The sequence below is a fragment of the Taudactylus pleione genome, unplaced genomic scaffold (assembly GCF_031769625.1).
Source record: "Taudactylus pleione unplaced genomic scaffold, aTauple2 ptg000537l, whole genome shotgun sequence".
Classification (NCBI taxonomy): Eukaryota; Metazoa; Chordata; class Amphibia; order Anura; family Myobatrachidae; genus Taudactylus; species Taudactylus pleione.
The window spans coordinates 7540707-7554498 of NW_028284939.1; the positions used below are offsets into that span (position 1 = coordinate 7540707).

At 45.1% G+C, this 13792-nt stretch overlaps 1 protein-coding gene across 3 annotated transcripts in view; it reads right to left on the minus strand.

Annotated features, from left to right (window-relative positions):
• The window catches only part of CEP89 (centrosomal protein 89), a 163196-nt gene that overhangs the window by 86048 nt on the left and 63356 nt on the right, over nucleotides 1-13792 (minus strand). For all 3 annotated transcript variants that reach the window (XM_088451086.1, XM_088451087.1, XM_088451088.1), the window contains exons 14-16: nucleotides 13035-13215; nucleotides 5278-5445; nucleotides 2865-3006 (exon numbers count right to left, since the gene is read on the minus strand). In XM_088451086.1, coding sequence (XP_088307212.1) covers nucleotides 2865-3006; nucleotides 5278-5445; nucleotides 13035-13215 — 491 coding nt within the window. The remainder of the gene's footprint in view (nucleotides 1-2864; nucleotides 3007-5277; nucleotides 5446-13034; nucleotides 13216-13792) is intronic.

Consider the following 13792-nt stretch of genomic DNA (forward strand, 5'->3'; position numbering starts at 1 on the left):
GGTTTATCCAATGTTATGGAAGAGGACGGTTTATCCTGCAGAAAAAGGACTAATGCCCCTATTTATTGCCTTGAGGTCACAAACTAAAGCCCTGCAGAAAGCGGGCATATATGGGGGGGGGGTTTGGGGTATTTATTGTAACAGGGGACAGCGTTTAACAATTTTTGGGGAGTGCATTTTTTTCTTTAACCCACATTATATATAACAGTAGAGTTATATTATATATCTCTATCAAGCTATCTTCTTCTATATTCAGTGATTTATTTCACAATACAGATGGTCATAACGGTATAACAATAGGAGAACTGTATTGTGCGCTTTTAACGCTGCTAAAGATTTCCACAGGGAGAACGTTTTAGCTTCTAGGTAACCTTAAAATAGATATGAAGGCACAGACATCGGAACAAATCAAGTTCTCTGCGCGGAATGTCACTAAGATTGCTGGGGCCCAGGGCAGGGAGTTGCCGCCCGCCATCTGTAATGCCACAATCTATTAAACATGTTCAGTACTCCGATGTATCAAGGACACAGCCTGTAACATCTCTCTCCCTCACTTGGGTCCACAAATAAACTGAATTAGGGCGATAAGCAGAAACCCCCCCCCCCCTCCCCCAAAAACACATATATAGAAAACTCTGCCTGGAAATATTAAATGCATAGAATGAATTTGCCACTTGCCCAATATGTTACAGAAGAACTAATGTTGATTATAAATGAATAGATATATAAAATAGTAAAAGTGGTAGCTAGCCAGAAGTGGCATACACTGAAGTTGCTGCCAGGTGATCGGTAAAAAGGTCATTGACAGGGCTACAACATATGCTGGCAATAATCTCTGTACACCAGACAAGGAGCGCGCTCACATTATGGGTTTCGGAAGGCGCACTGCACAAAGGGCCTGATTTAGAGGTGGACGTTTTTACGTAGCGAGACTGAGCCTTTATACTAATGCAGCAGCCAATAAGACTCGTACAGAGATTCCCACTGGCTGCATCACAACTCCATCGCTTTGTGTAAAAAGTCGCACCACTGGACAGTAGAGCAACCCTATCTACGGTTGCTCAGAATGGACAGGGTAACAGTGACGCCTTATAGTTGGCCTACTACCACTTTGGGGTAACCAATATATCAGTTTAACAGTCTCTGGGCCTGATTCAGAGCCGCTCGTAAGCGGCCGCTCGTTCGCTCCGAGCGATGTTCGCACATCTGCGCATGCGTATGGGTCGTAATGCGCATGCGCCAACCGGTCAGTGCAGGCGGAAAACGTGTGTTCGCAAAATTGCGAGTGCCTGCTAATTTGAGTGACAGGATGAGGCGTTTGTGGGTGGTAACAGGGGAAGGTGCTTGAAAACGGGGAGTGGAGATCCGAACGCAGGCGTGCCAAACGGTCAAAACTGGCAATTTAAGGGTGTGCATAATTAACAAAGCAGCGTCATTGACCACATCACTTGGTTGTTTCTTATCCTGAACTGTTTGCAGGATTGCGGTAGGAAAATCCAACTACAAGCACTGCGAGCAGTTCAGAAACCTTTCGATGTACTCGATTAATCTAATAAATAGCGGAGATGACGTATGAGGCGAGCGGCCAGGGGGCGTCTTTACAAAATAGCGAGCGCATATTTCCTTCGCTCGCTCAGACATAGAGGCGTCAACAGACCGCAAAGAGCGAGCGCTCAATTTAAATAGCCGGCCCGTTTTTTCTGAACGAGCGAGCGCAAATGGCGTCCGGCTCTTAATCAGGCCCTCTGTTCTCATTCCAAAAGTATCGATTGGTTTAGCCATTAGTAACTTGTGTGACCTTTGTGTGTTTGAAAGCCCTTTTGTGGGTTATAGTTGCACTGCAGAACCCCTTCCCCCCGCCCCACACTGTTCAAACCACTGCGCTTTCATGCGTGTATCGCACACTCAGCCACGGATACTCCCATCTGCACGTTTTTCCCCCTCGGAAGATGCTATATTTTTCGCGTTTGAAATGTGTCCCGCATAAAAGTAGGTGCTTGCCGCAAATATAGGCACGGATCGTATTTGCCCTACAGGACCTACACATAGAACTTGCTTTAGCTAATCACCCTTACTGCTACGCTTTGAAGAAATCTGCTGGTGAGCAAACTTCTCTCTTAGGGGTATATTTACTAAAGTAAGTGTTTTTAGAAGTGGAGATGTTGCCCATAGCAACCAATCAGATTCTACTTATCATTTATCCAGCACCTTCTTGAAGATAATAGCTAGAATCCGATTGGTTGCTATGGGCAACACAAATATACACAGGGCCGGTGCAAGTTTTCCGGGGGCCCTAGGCGACATTTCACCAACCGCCCCTCCTCCCTCCAATTCATAATATGCCAAGCATCAGTCTCCCCAGTTATATAACATGCCACACAGCAGTGTCCCAAATTCATAATATACTATATAGAATGTTACACACAGCAGAGTGCCAAAATCATAATGTACCTTATAACACTGCTGCAAATTCATAATATGCCACTCAGCCATGAATTATGACATTCATTATTTTTTTTGTGGACTCAGCTGCGCCCTCCAGTGGCCGGCACACTTAAGCAGCTGCCTAATGGTAGCACCAGCCCTGGATATACAGGTGTCACATACCAAATTAATCAGCAGTGTCTGCTGGTGCGTCCCAGTCGCAACGCATTGCGAATTTGACGCATTTACAGCAAAAAAGAGACGCCCGACGCTAGCAGAGTAGCGCGGGAACTGGCGGCTCACTCACGCCAGGCAAGTCGGGCTGCGTGGCGAGTTGAGGCTAGATGTATGAGGACACATCTGTAGCATCAATGGAGAGGATCTGGAATCCCACAATGACTGAATACCTGTTGACAAAGGGGTGAACGACTGTCACTCACCACGTGAATGAGCTCGTCCCTCTCCCCGGCCATGTTCTCGGCGAGCGTTATAAGATTGGCCAGATACTGGTGAGCTGCAACCTCTTTCTCCATTGCGTCCTCCAGCTGCTGCTTCAGCTGGCCGACCCTCCTCTGCATCTTCCTGGAACAGGAATACACACCATTAGCTGCTGCGTAGCTCTATGGCGGCAGCGTTCAGTAATGGCAGGTTTGGGATGCACGCCATGCTCACGCTATTACATTATTCATTTGCCAGCCTCTTAATTACATACTGCAACTGAAGCTGAAAGACATTTGCATTTAAAATGATAAGGTTGCTCAGTGTTCAAATTATGATATAACAAACTGTGATATGGGCTGTGGAGGTGCATTTAATGAGATCATTCTGAGCACTACATAAATGTAAAATACTGAAGGAAAGACAGAACAGCAACACTAAGTATGACACGGATACAGGAGAATGATGCAGAACCATATAATACAGGGAGGCAGGAAGAGCGATGCTGCCTATCAGCTATGTCATGTGATCTTGGCCGATATACAGATGTCTACTTATACACAGAAGCTTTAGTGGCGCCAAACCGCCCCCTCTTGGATGCGCCAGGTCCCGTGCGCCTCAGGACGCCGAACGTCTTTCACACTCAAAATGTGCGTCTTAGGGCCGTATAAAATTAGCGTCGAAAACTGTGGTTTCTTTCGCCCCTAGTGAAAACGGACGTTTTTCGACAAAAAAACAGGCGATATTTTCACCAAAAAACAGGCGAAAACGCAATTGGCGACAGAAAACTGGAGAAACGTTTTCTCCACCCCAGACCAGGCGAAAAAAAGAAAGCAAAATCAATATTTTTGGCTAAAAATGTGGGGATTTCTTTCAGAACCCTTTGGACAGCCCCCCTAATGATAAATGACCCAACATTTGTTTTCGTAAGTTGCGCACTTTGGCGAATAACGAAAAAAATAAAAGTTGAAAACGATACAAAGAAATTTTTTTTCCAGGAAATTAGTGTTCCATGTAAATTTGGGGTACGTTAAAATGGGTGCAAATATATTTTCGTGTCGTAAAAATGCATTTTAAAAACTGTAAAAAACCGCCTGCTGCGACCGCGTGCGATGTTTAACACACTTCACACATCCATACCGCCCCCCCAAAAAATCAGACCCAATACATTAAAACCATTTTCAAACATTTTTTTTTTTTTTAAACCCAAAATTGCACGTGCGTTTTTCACCCAAGTGCGCAACTTACAATTTTTTGGGAGGGTAATTGATCATTAGGGGGGGGGGGGGGACGGTGTCCAAAGGGTTCTGAAAGAAATCCCACACATTTCTAGCCAAAAATAGGGATTTTGCATTTTTTTTTTTTCCGCCTGGTCTGGGATGGAGAAAACGTTTTTCCAGTTTTCTTTCGCCAATTGCGTTTTCGCTTGTTTTTTGGCGAAAAACGTCTGTTTTCGCCAATGGTGAAAAAACTGCAGTTTTCGCCGCTAACTGAATATGGCCCTTATTTGCATTAATGAAATAGCTGGAAGCAACAAAACTACTCTGCTAGATTACACCGATCGTTTTGATGTGCGACATTTGTAGATCTGTGTGCGAATCAGTCTTAAACGGTGTATGAAGTAGCGCGAAGCAGCGGCCGTGGCTTTGTCTCGTGCCAAGTTCTCAGCACCGCTCAGTCATGCTGGGCGTCTCAGGCCATATGGTGTATAAGACGATAGGGGGTATATTTACTAACATTCTGGTTTCTAGGTTTTACTTGCACCCTCTTAAATAAGGGCCTGATTCAGAGCCGCTCGTAAGCGGCCGCTCGTTCGCTCCGAGCGATGTTTGCCCTACTGCGCATGCGTACGGATCGTAATACGCATGCGCGAACCAGTCAGTGCGGCCGAAAATCGTTTGTTCGCTAAATAGCGAATGCCTGCTATTTTGAGTGACAGGAGGAGGCGTATGTGGGTGGTAACAGGGGAAGGTGCATGAAAACGGGGAGTGGAGATCCGAACGCAGGCGTGCCAAACGGTCAAAACGGGCGTTTTATGGGTGTGCATAATTAATACAGCAGCGTCATTGACCACGTCACTGGGTTATTTTATAGCCAGAACTGCTCGCAAGATTGTGGTAGCAAAAACCAACCACAAGAATAGCGAGCAGTTCATACGCTGGTTGATGTACTCGATTAATCTAATAAATAGCGAACATGACGTAGGATGCGAGCGGCCAGGGGCGTATTTTTAAAAAAAACGACCGCAAGTTTTGTTCGATCGTTCAGACATAGCGGCGTAAACAAACCGCAAAGAGCGAACGGTTCATTTGAATAGCCACCCCTATTTTCTGGACGAACGACCGCAAATAGCGTACGGCTCTGAATCAGGCCCCAAGTCTTTTTTTTGTTTTTGTTTTAATGGACAACACCAACCTGTTAGACTTTTTGACTTTCTCCACCTCGGCCTCCAGGACCTTGTTGTCCTCCGATAAGTCAATCCTCTGGAGGAGCAGAGCTTTCTTCTCTGCCTGCAGAGCGGAGATCCTGGCCATGAGGTCACGCGTTTCGCTCTTGCTATCCTCCTGCTGCTGCTGAAGCCGGCTGCCGGAAACAAGCGCATCAATACGCCAGGGTATTTATTGGTGAAGCAGATTAAAAAACAAACAAACAAACAAACAAAAAACAATCATTATCCTCCGAGTACCTTTGCCTAAAGTCTGACGGGAAGAGAAAGATAGTGCGACATGTCCCTTTTCCAGTTGCCCCGAGGTGCCAGGCGGAGCCCTCTAACTAGTTATCAGCACCCGCCGATGGCCCAAGATTGACAATAATATTAAAGAGATCAAGGGAGGTATTCATGAAAGTTTGAAGAAAGATAAAATTGTGAGAGATAAAGTACCAATCAATCAGCTCCTGTCAGGTTGTGTTTGAAAAATAACAGTTGCTGACTGGTTGGTACTTTATATCTCTCCAAGCTTTCATGAATACCCCCCAAATCTGGCCATGTAACTTATTGAGGAACATAGGCCAGGTCATTCAAAATAATGTGAGACACAGATTGTCTCCTATCTCTAGACTGTTCAGTCCAGAGAGACTACGAAACAGATGACCGCCCAGCGGTAAGGAAGATATTCTAGCATGGCGGCCAGTACTCAATAAGTCATATTTGGCAACAATAAGGAGCATCTGTTGCCTAGAAACTAATGATAGCAATGAGACACAAATCCAGCCGCAGAGCGGTCCATGGACGCACAGTAATAGCAGTGTAAGGTGTGACTGATGTATGCTCCCCTCTTATTGGACAAGCGGTCATTTCCCGGTCGCCTGGTGTACCTCCCCCAAACCTTTGGTCCCTTTTATTTTCCCTTCTGTATTGTTATTTTTTTTCTTTTTGTACGTTAAGCTTTTAAATACTTATAGCTTGAGTCTGGACTGAAACAAAACTTCTTTTTTACATCTATCCAGTCGCAAACAAAATGAGAGAATCCCACTGACGTGGCAGCTTTTCTTGGGCCTAAGCCCATTACGCTTCTATGGGTAGAGTCCGATTCAGTCTTGTGATTCGCCGATTATTTTTATTCTACATTGTATATGTTGAAAGTTTATGCTACAGGGGGACAGACACCACGGTATCACTTGTCTCTGTATAGCAGGGGTATTGAACATGTGGTCCTCTAGCTGCTATGGAACTACACATCCCAGCATAGCCTGTGCGAGTGTTGCTATTAGGGCACGCCAAAACTGTGGCAGGACATGCTGGGATGTGTAGTTCTACAACACCTAGAGGGCTGCATGTTGAATACACCTGCTATATAGGGTTGGCTGGCCAGCATTAAAAGTTGTTGAAGTAGGAGTAGAAGGCTTTATGGAGGCAACACTCACTCTCTGGATATGAGAGTGAACGGGACTGTCTGCCATGCTGTTCCTCAGTGGGGAAACACATTTGAAGATCCCGTGTCCGTCTGGAGTGCCAGGGTTGCGGTGAGGATGGCATGGGATTGAGAGTAATCGCCAAACAAAAGGAGTCCAGAGCGGAAGATGATGTGGAGTTATAGGGCTCGATACAACTCAACAGAGCTCCCGTAGACATTCAAATCAGCGCGCTGTTATGTTGAAGAATGCTCGTTCTTGCTCCTTAAACATGGTGTTTAGTCACGAGAACCGGCATTCTCTGACTTAAGTGCCCGGCGCGATGCTGTTCCCGCCGTGGTAAGGGCAGAAAACGGCATCGCGCCAGCAGTTTTGTCCGATTTCTGGGTGCGAGTAAAAATCCTTTAGTTGGGCTTAACAGCGCGCTGAATTGAATAGCTTCGGGAGCTCCTTCCTGGCGCTATTCAATAAGTGTTGAATTGAGTCCATAGAGCAAAAATGGGGAACCTCAGGCCCGGGGGCCGTATAAGGCCCGCGGAATCATTTGGCCTGGCCCTCTGAGCTTTTTTCTGCTAGCCTCATCTGGCTAGCAGGGTGCCTAGAATGTCGCCCTGCAGCCAGAATCTATGCAGCAGGGCCGTCTGGAGCGTCCTTAGGATGCTTCAGACGGTCACATGCTCTGGGCATTGCTGTAATCACCGGAGATTGTGGCCCAGCCCCCGTGTGACGTCACACGTAGGGGGCGTGGCCTGCACAGGCTCCGAGAATAATGTTATATATATCAAAATGGCCTTCGGCAGAAAAAAAAAAAAGGTTCCCCACCCATGCCATAGAGGGAAGCTGTAGAAGACAGAAATTGGGGCAAAGAAGTGATTTCATAGTTGTGCCAACTACAATGAAAGAAATACGCTACAAAAAACCCCTCTGGGCCAGTAAAAGAATTTAACATTAACCCAGGTGGCCACGAACTACAGTTCCCATCATTCCCGATTCTGTGGAACAGACCAAATACTTATTCTGACATTTCTGAAAACTGGTAATAGGTAGCATTGCCATAGCAACCAATCAGATTCAGTCATTTGTCAAGCATTAATCAGGAGGAGGAAACCAACGGCTGTGGACAGCATGGCTTTCCCTACACAGTAGCGACCTGTACAATAGTTTTCATAAATGCCTCCTAATATATATTTTCTGGTCATCTTGCTGGAAAAAGAAAAAACATTGCATGAGAGTAGCCTGCCCAACATGCATGACTTGCCCAAACGGCATTATACCATTTTTTAAAGTCCTTTGGAGACTTTTAACAAAGTCCGAGAACACAATATGGCAGCTTTAACTCACCTGCGAGAAAGCCACATCATGTCTATGGAGGCTAATGCCACTTGATGAGGAGAGACATAGAAAGGGGCCAGAAAGTTGTATGCAGTCATTATTGTCGACAATCTCAATGGCGACAGTCAAAAGCTCGACACCAGAATGTCGACTGTCAATGTCCACAATAGAAATTTAAGGGTTAGAGTTTAGGCTGAAAAAGGTCAATATTTTGTACCAGACGACATTATGATCGATTAGGAATGATTACAAAACATACCGAGCCCCAGAACGCAATCCCCATTGAGAATAAATGGGTACTGCAGTCTTCAGCCTGCAAAATAGTTCCATTGCCTAAATCATGTAGAAACTGCTATTTCCACATGATTTTTTGGGGGTTTGATAAAAAGGCCCCAATAACACAAAACTGCTACTGAAATATGACTGCATCCAGAAATCCCTTCTGTAACATGGCAGCCAATGGCAGGACAGGACTAGCACTCTCACCACTGCCCCCAGTGAGGGAAAAGTGTACTGCATTCGCTGTTCATGTGATAGCAAAGTGTTCTGAAGACCTGTTTGGCTGCAGACGCTACGAGAGGAGTAATTTGCACATTTGCTCCATGAGTTCTGAAAGTTGCTCTGAGATCTAAGGAGAGGTAAGCGGCACAATTCAATTCAGTATTGTAACAAAACATGGATGTCTCCCATTCAGGGACGAAGCAACGCAGAATTTAAATTTAGTTTACACAGAAATCAGAGCATGGAGCGATCAAACTGCTCTTGACCTGTATAAATCATCAGATGAATCAGCTTTCAAAATAGATGGGGAGGAGGATGAATAGAGCTTCGTCATGCAAACTAGAGACATTATATAAGTGGGTTTGTTTTATAATATAAACACAGGAAATAAAACATACATCGGCTGGCATCACATATACAGGAGAAAGTCTATGTGGCTTATATTCATGGAACACTCACGATATGGCAGGGTTGATATCAGGAGTAGACACAGTGGCTGAGGTTATTTCAGCAGGATAAGCTGTGGCCTGGTGCTATGGGAGAAGGGCACACAGCGGCAGGGGGCTATGGGAGAAGGGCACACAGCGGCAGGGGGCTATGGGAGAAGGGCACACATTAGCAAGGGGCTATTGGAGAAGGGCACACAGGGGCTAGGGGCTAAGGGAGAAGGGCACACAGGGGCTAGGGGCTAAGGGAGAAGGGCACACAGTGGCCGGGTGCTATTGCAGAAGAACACACAGCGGCAGGGGGCTATGAGAGAAGGGCACACAATAGCAGGGGGCTATGGGAGGAGGGCACACAGTGGCTGGAGGCTATTTGAGGAGGGCACACAGTGGCTGGAGGCTACTTGAGGACGGCACACAGTGGCTGAAGGCTATTTGAGGAGGGCACACAGTGGCTGGAGGCTATTTGAGGAGGGCACACAGTGGCTGGAGGCTATTTGAGGAGGGCACACAGTGGCTGGAGGCTATTTGAGGAGGGCACACAGTGGCTGGAGGCTATTTGAGGAGGGCACACAGTGGCTGGAGGATATTTGAGGGCATAATACGGTTGGAGTAATATCAGCAGGACACAGAGTGCTAGGGACAATATCAGCAGCACAGAGTGCTAGGGATAATATCAGCAGCACAGAGTGCTTTGTGTACAGTAATATAAGAAGTACACTGTCCTGCTGATATTATCCCTAGCACTCTGTACTGCTGATATTACTGTACACAAAGCACTGAGTGCTAGGGATAATATCAGCAGCACAGTGCTTTGTGTACAGTAATATAAGCAGTACAGAGTGCTAGGGATAATATCAGCAGGACACAGAGTGCTAGGGATAATATCAGCAGTACAGAGTGCTAGGGATAATATCAGCAGGACAGTGTACTTCTTATATTACTGTACACAAAGCACTCTGTCCTGCTGATATTATCCCTAGCACTCTGTACTGCTTATATTACTGTACACAAAGCACTCTGTGCTGCTGATATTATCCCTAGCACTCAGTGCTTTGTGTACAGTAATATAAGCAGTACAGAGTGCTAGGGATAATATCAGCAGGACAGTGTACTTCTTATATTACTGTACACAAAGCACTCTGTCCTGCTGATATTATCCCTAGCACTCTGTACTGCTTATATTACTGTACACAAAGCACTCTGTGCTGCTGATATTATCCCTAGCACTCAGTGCTTTGTGTACAGTAATATAAGCAGTACAGAGTGCTAGGGATAATATCAGCAGGACAGAGTGCTTTGTGTACAGTAATATAAGCAGTACAGAGTGCTAGGGATAATATCAGCAGGACAGAGTGCTTTGTGTACAGTAATAAAAGCAGTACAGAGTGCTAGGGATAATATCAGCAGCACACAGTGCTTTGTGTACAGTAATATAAGCAGTACAGAGTGCTAGGGATAATATCAGCAGGACACAGAGTGCTAGGGATAATATCAGCAGTACAGAGTGCTAGGGATAATATCAGCAGGACAGTGTACTTCTTATATTACTGTACACAAAGCACTCTGTCCTGCTGATATTATCCCTAGCACTCTGTACTGCTTATATTACTGTACACAAAGCACTCTGTGCTGCTGATATTATCCCTAGCACTCAGTGCTTTGTGTACAGTAATATAAGCAGTACAGAGTGCTAGGGATAATATCAGCAGGACAGTGTACTTCTTATATTACTGTACACAAAGCACTCTGTCCTGCTGATATTATCCCTAGCACTCTGTACTGCTTATATTACTGTACACAAAGCACTCTGTGCTGCTGATATTATCCCTAGCACTCAGTGCTTTGTGTACAGTAATATAAGCAGTACAGAGTGCTAGGGATAATATCAGCAGGACAGAGTGCTTTGTGTACAGTAATATAAGCAGTACAGAGTGCTAGGGATAATATCAGCAGGACAGAGTGCTTTGTGTACAGTAATAAAAGCAGTACAGAGTGCTTTGTGTACAGTAATATAAGAAGTACACTGTCCTGCTGATATTATCCCTAGCACTCTGTACTGCTGATATTACTGTACACAAAGCACTGAGTGCTAGGGATAATATCAGCAGCACAGAGTGCTTTGTGTACAGTAATATCAGCAGTACAGAGTGCTAGGGATAATATCAGCAGGACAGTGTATTGCTTATATTACTGTACATAAAGCACTCTGTCCTGCTGATATTATCCCTAGCACTCTGTACTGCTTATATTACTGTACATAAAGCGCTCTGTCCTGCTGATATTATCCCTAGCACTCTGTACTGCTTATATTACAGTACACAAAGCACTGAAGTGCTATGGATAATATCAACAGCACAGAGTGGTAGGGATAATATCAGCAGGACAGAGTGCTTTGTGTACAGTAATATCAGCAGTACAGAGTGCTAGGGATAATATCAGCAGGACAGAGTGGTAGGGATAATATCAGCAGGACAGAGTGCTTTGTGTACAGTAATATCAGCAGTACAGAGTGCTAGGGATAATATCAGCAGGACAGAGTGGTAGGGATAATATCAGCAGGACAGAGTGCTTTATGTACAGTAATATAAGCAATACACTGTCCTGCTGATATTATCCCTAGCACTCTGTACTGCTGATATTACTGTACACAAAGCACTCTGTGCTGCTGATATTATCCCTAGCACTCAGTGCTTTGTGTACAGTAATATAAGCAGTACAGAGTGCTAGGGATAATATCAGCAGGACAGAGTGCTTTGTGTACAGTAATATCAGCAGGACAGAGTGCTTTGTGTACAGTAATATAAGCAGTACAGAGTGCTAGGGATAATATCAGCAGGACAGAGTGCTTTGTGTACAGTAATAAAAGCAGTACAGAGTGCTTTGTGTACAGTAATATAAGAAGTACACTGTCCTGCTGATATTATCCCTAGCACTCTGTACTGCTGATATTACTGTACACAAAGCACTGAGTGCTAGGGATAATATCAGCAGCACAGAGTGCTTTGTGTACAGTAATATCAGCAGTACAGAGTGCTAGGGATAATATCAGCAGGACAGTGTATTGCTTATATTACTGTACATAAAGCACTCTGTCCTGCTGATATTATCCCTAGCACTCTGTACTGCTTATATTACTGTACATAAAGCGCTCTGTCCTGCTGATATTATCCCTAGCACTCTGTACTGCTTATATTACAGTACACAAAGCACTGAAGTGCTAGGGATAATATCAACAGCACAGAGTGGTAGGGATAATATCAGCAGGACAGAGTGCTTTGTGTACAGTAATATCAGCAGTACAGAGTGCTAGGGATAATATCAGCAGGACAGAGTGGTAGGGATAATATCAGCAGGACAGAGTGCTTTGTGTACAGTAATATCAGCAGTACAGAGTGCTAGGGATAATATCAGCAGGACAGAGTGGTAGGGATAATATCAGCAGGACAGAGTGCTTTGTGTACAGTAATATCAGCAGTACAGAGTGCTAGGGATAATATCAGCAGCACAGAGTGGTAGGGATAATATCAGCAGGACAGAGTGCTTTGTGTACAGTAATATCAGCAGGACACAGAGTGCTAGGGGTAATATCAGCAGGACACAGAGTGCTAGGGGTAATATCAGCAGGACACAGAGTGCTAGGGGTAATATCAGCAGGTTACACACTGGTGGTGTATAGCTCAGTATGAAGCATGACTGCTGTAACTCCAGAGCGTCCTATTAAATTATAATTTACTGGCGTGTTCCTTGTCAGACAGCTCTCCTTTTTCCAGTAAAGAGACACCCAGTGGAGACATCATTGTCTAGTGGACTGACAGCTCCTCCACGGAAATGACCGACGGGGGACACAGAAGAGGAAGAGCAGCTCTATGTCAGATGCTAACGCAGACACATCACGGCGAGATGTGCGGACATTACCGCCGGAATCATTCCCTCCAAACCTTCAACCCCGGCCATGGAGCTGAGCTATTTGGCACAGGAGCATGAAGCAAATGAATGTAGATCAAGTTGTTACTAGTTATTACCCAGGGCGAGGAGCTGTACCTTTTTAATTCGGTCACCATGGCAACGTGTTCCTCGGCAGCGACTCTGCCATCCATGTTCTCTTTCAGCTCGTTGTACTTGGAGCGTAAAACTTCCTGCTGTTTCTGAAATTCTAATAGTTCTTCCTCCTGACTCCGCTTTGTAGCTTCTGAAGTCATTAGCTGCTTTGTTAATTGGGAGACTGCGAGCAAGAAGAAGGTTTATGTTAATCTGTGGCAAACGCGGCGTTCTACACGACAAGGTCACTTTACTGTGAAATTCCCCTAACGCATTCGTAATCAATAGCCCTGCAATGCAAATGTCCCGCTAAATATTCTGCTCCTGAGGCTGGTATGGTAATGAACGGGAGCTGGAGATTGATGCGGCTATTACGGTAACCTAGCCACGCGTTTCCACCCAAGCTGTGCCATCACTTACCTTATCCGTATCACAATACCTGAAACCGCTCATCTACCGTTAATTCAATAAAAATAAGTCTTAAAAAGACACTTTTACCTCAAATAGGAGCTTAATTGTGCATAGTACAAGGGAATGCATACGAAAAAGGATAGTGTTAGGCACTCAGTCTCCCTGTACAGGGAAGAACTATAGGGGCAGGAACAGGTAAGCGCAAAGTCGCCACAAAATTACAGGTACTAAACGGAATATTATTAATAAATTATGCAAGGTTTCTGTACAGCGAAACTCAGAAAATTGCGCAAAAGCACATTGCACGTAGTCCCGTTAATTTGTTGCACTGAGTTGAGTCAGTCTCCTTT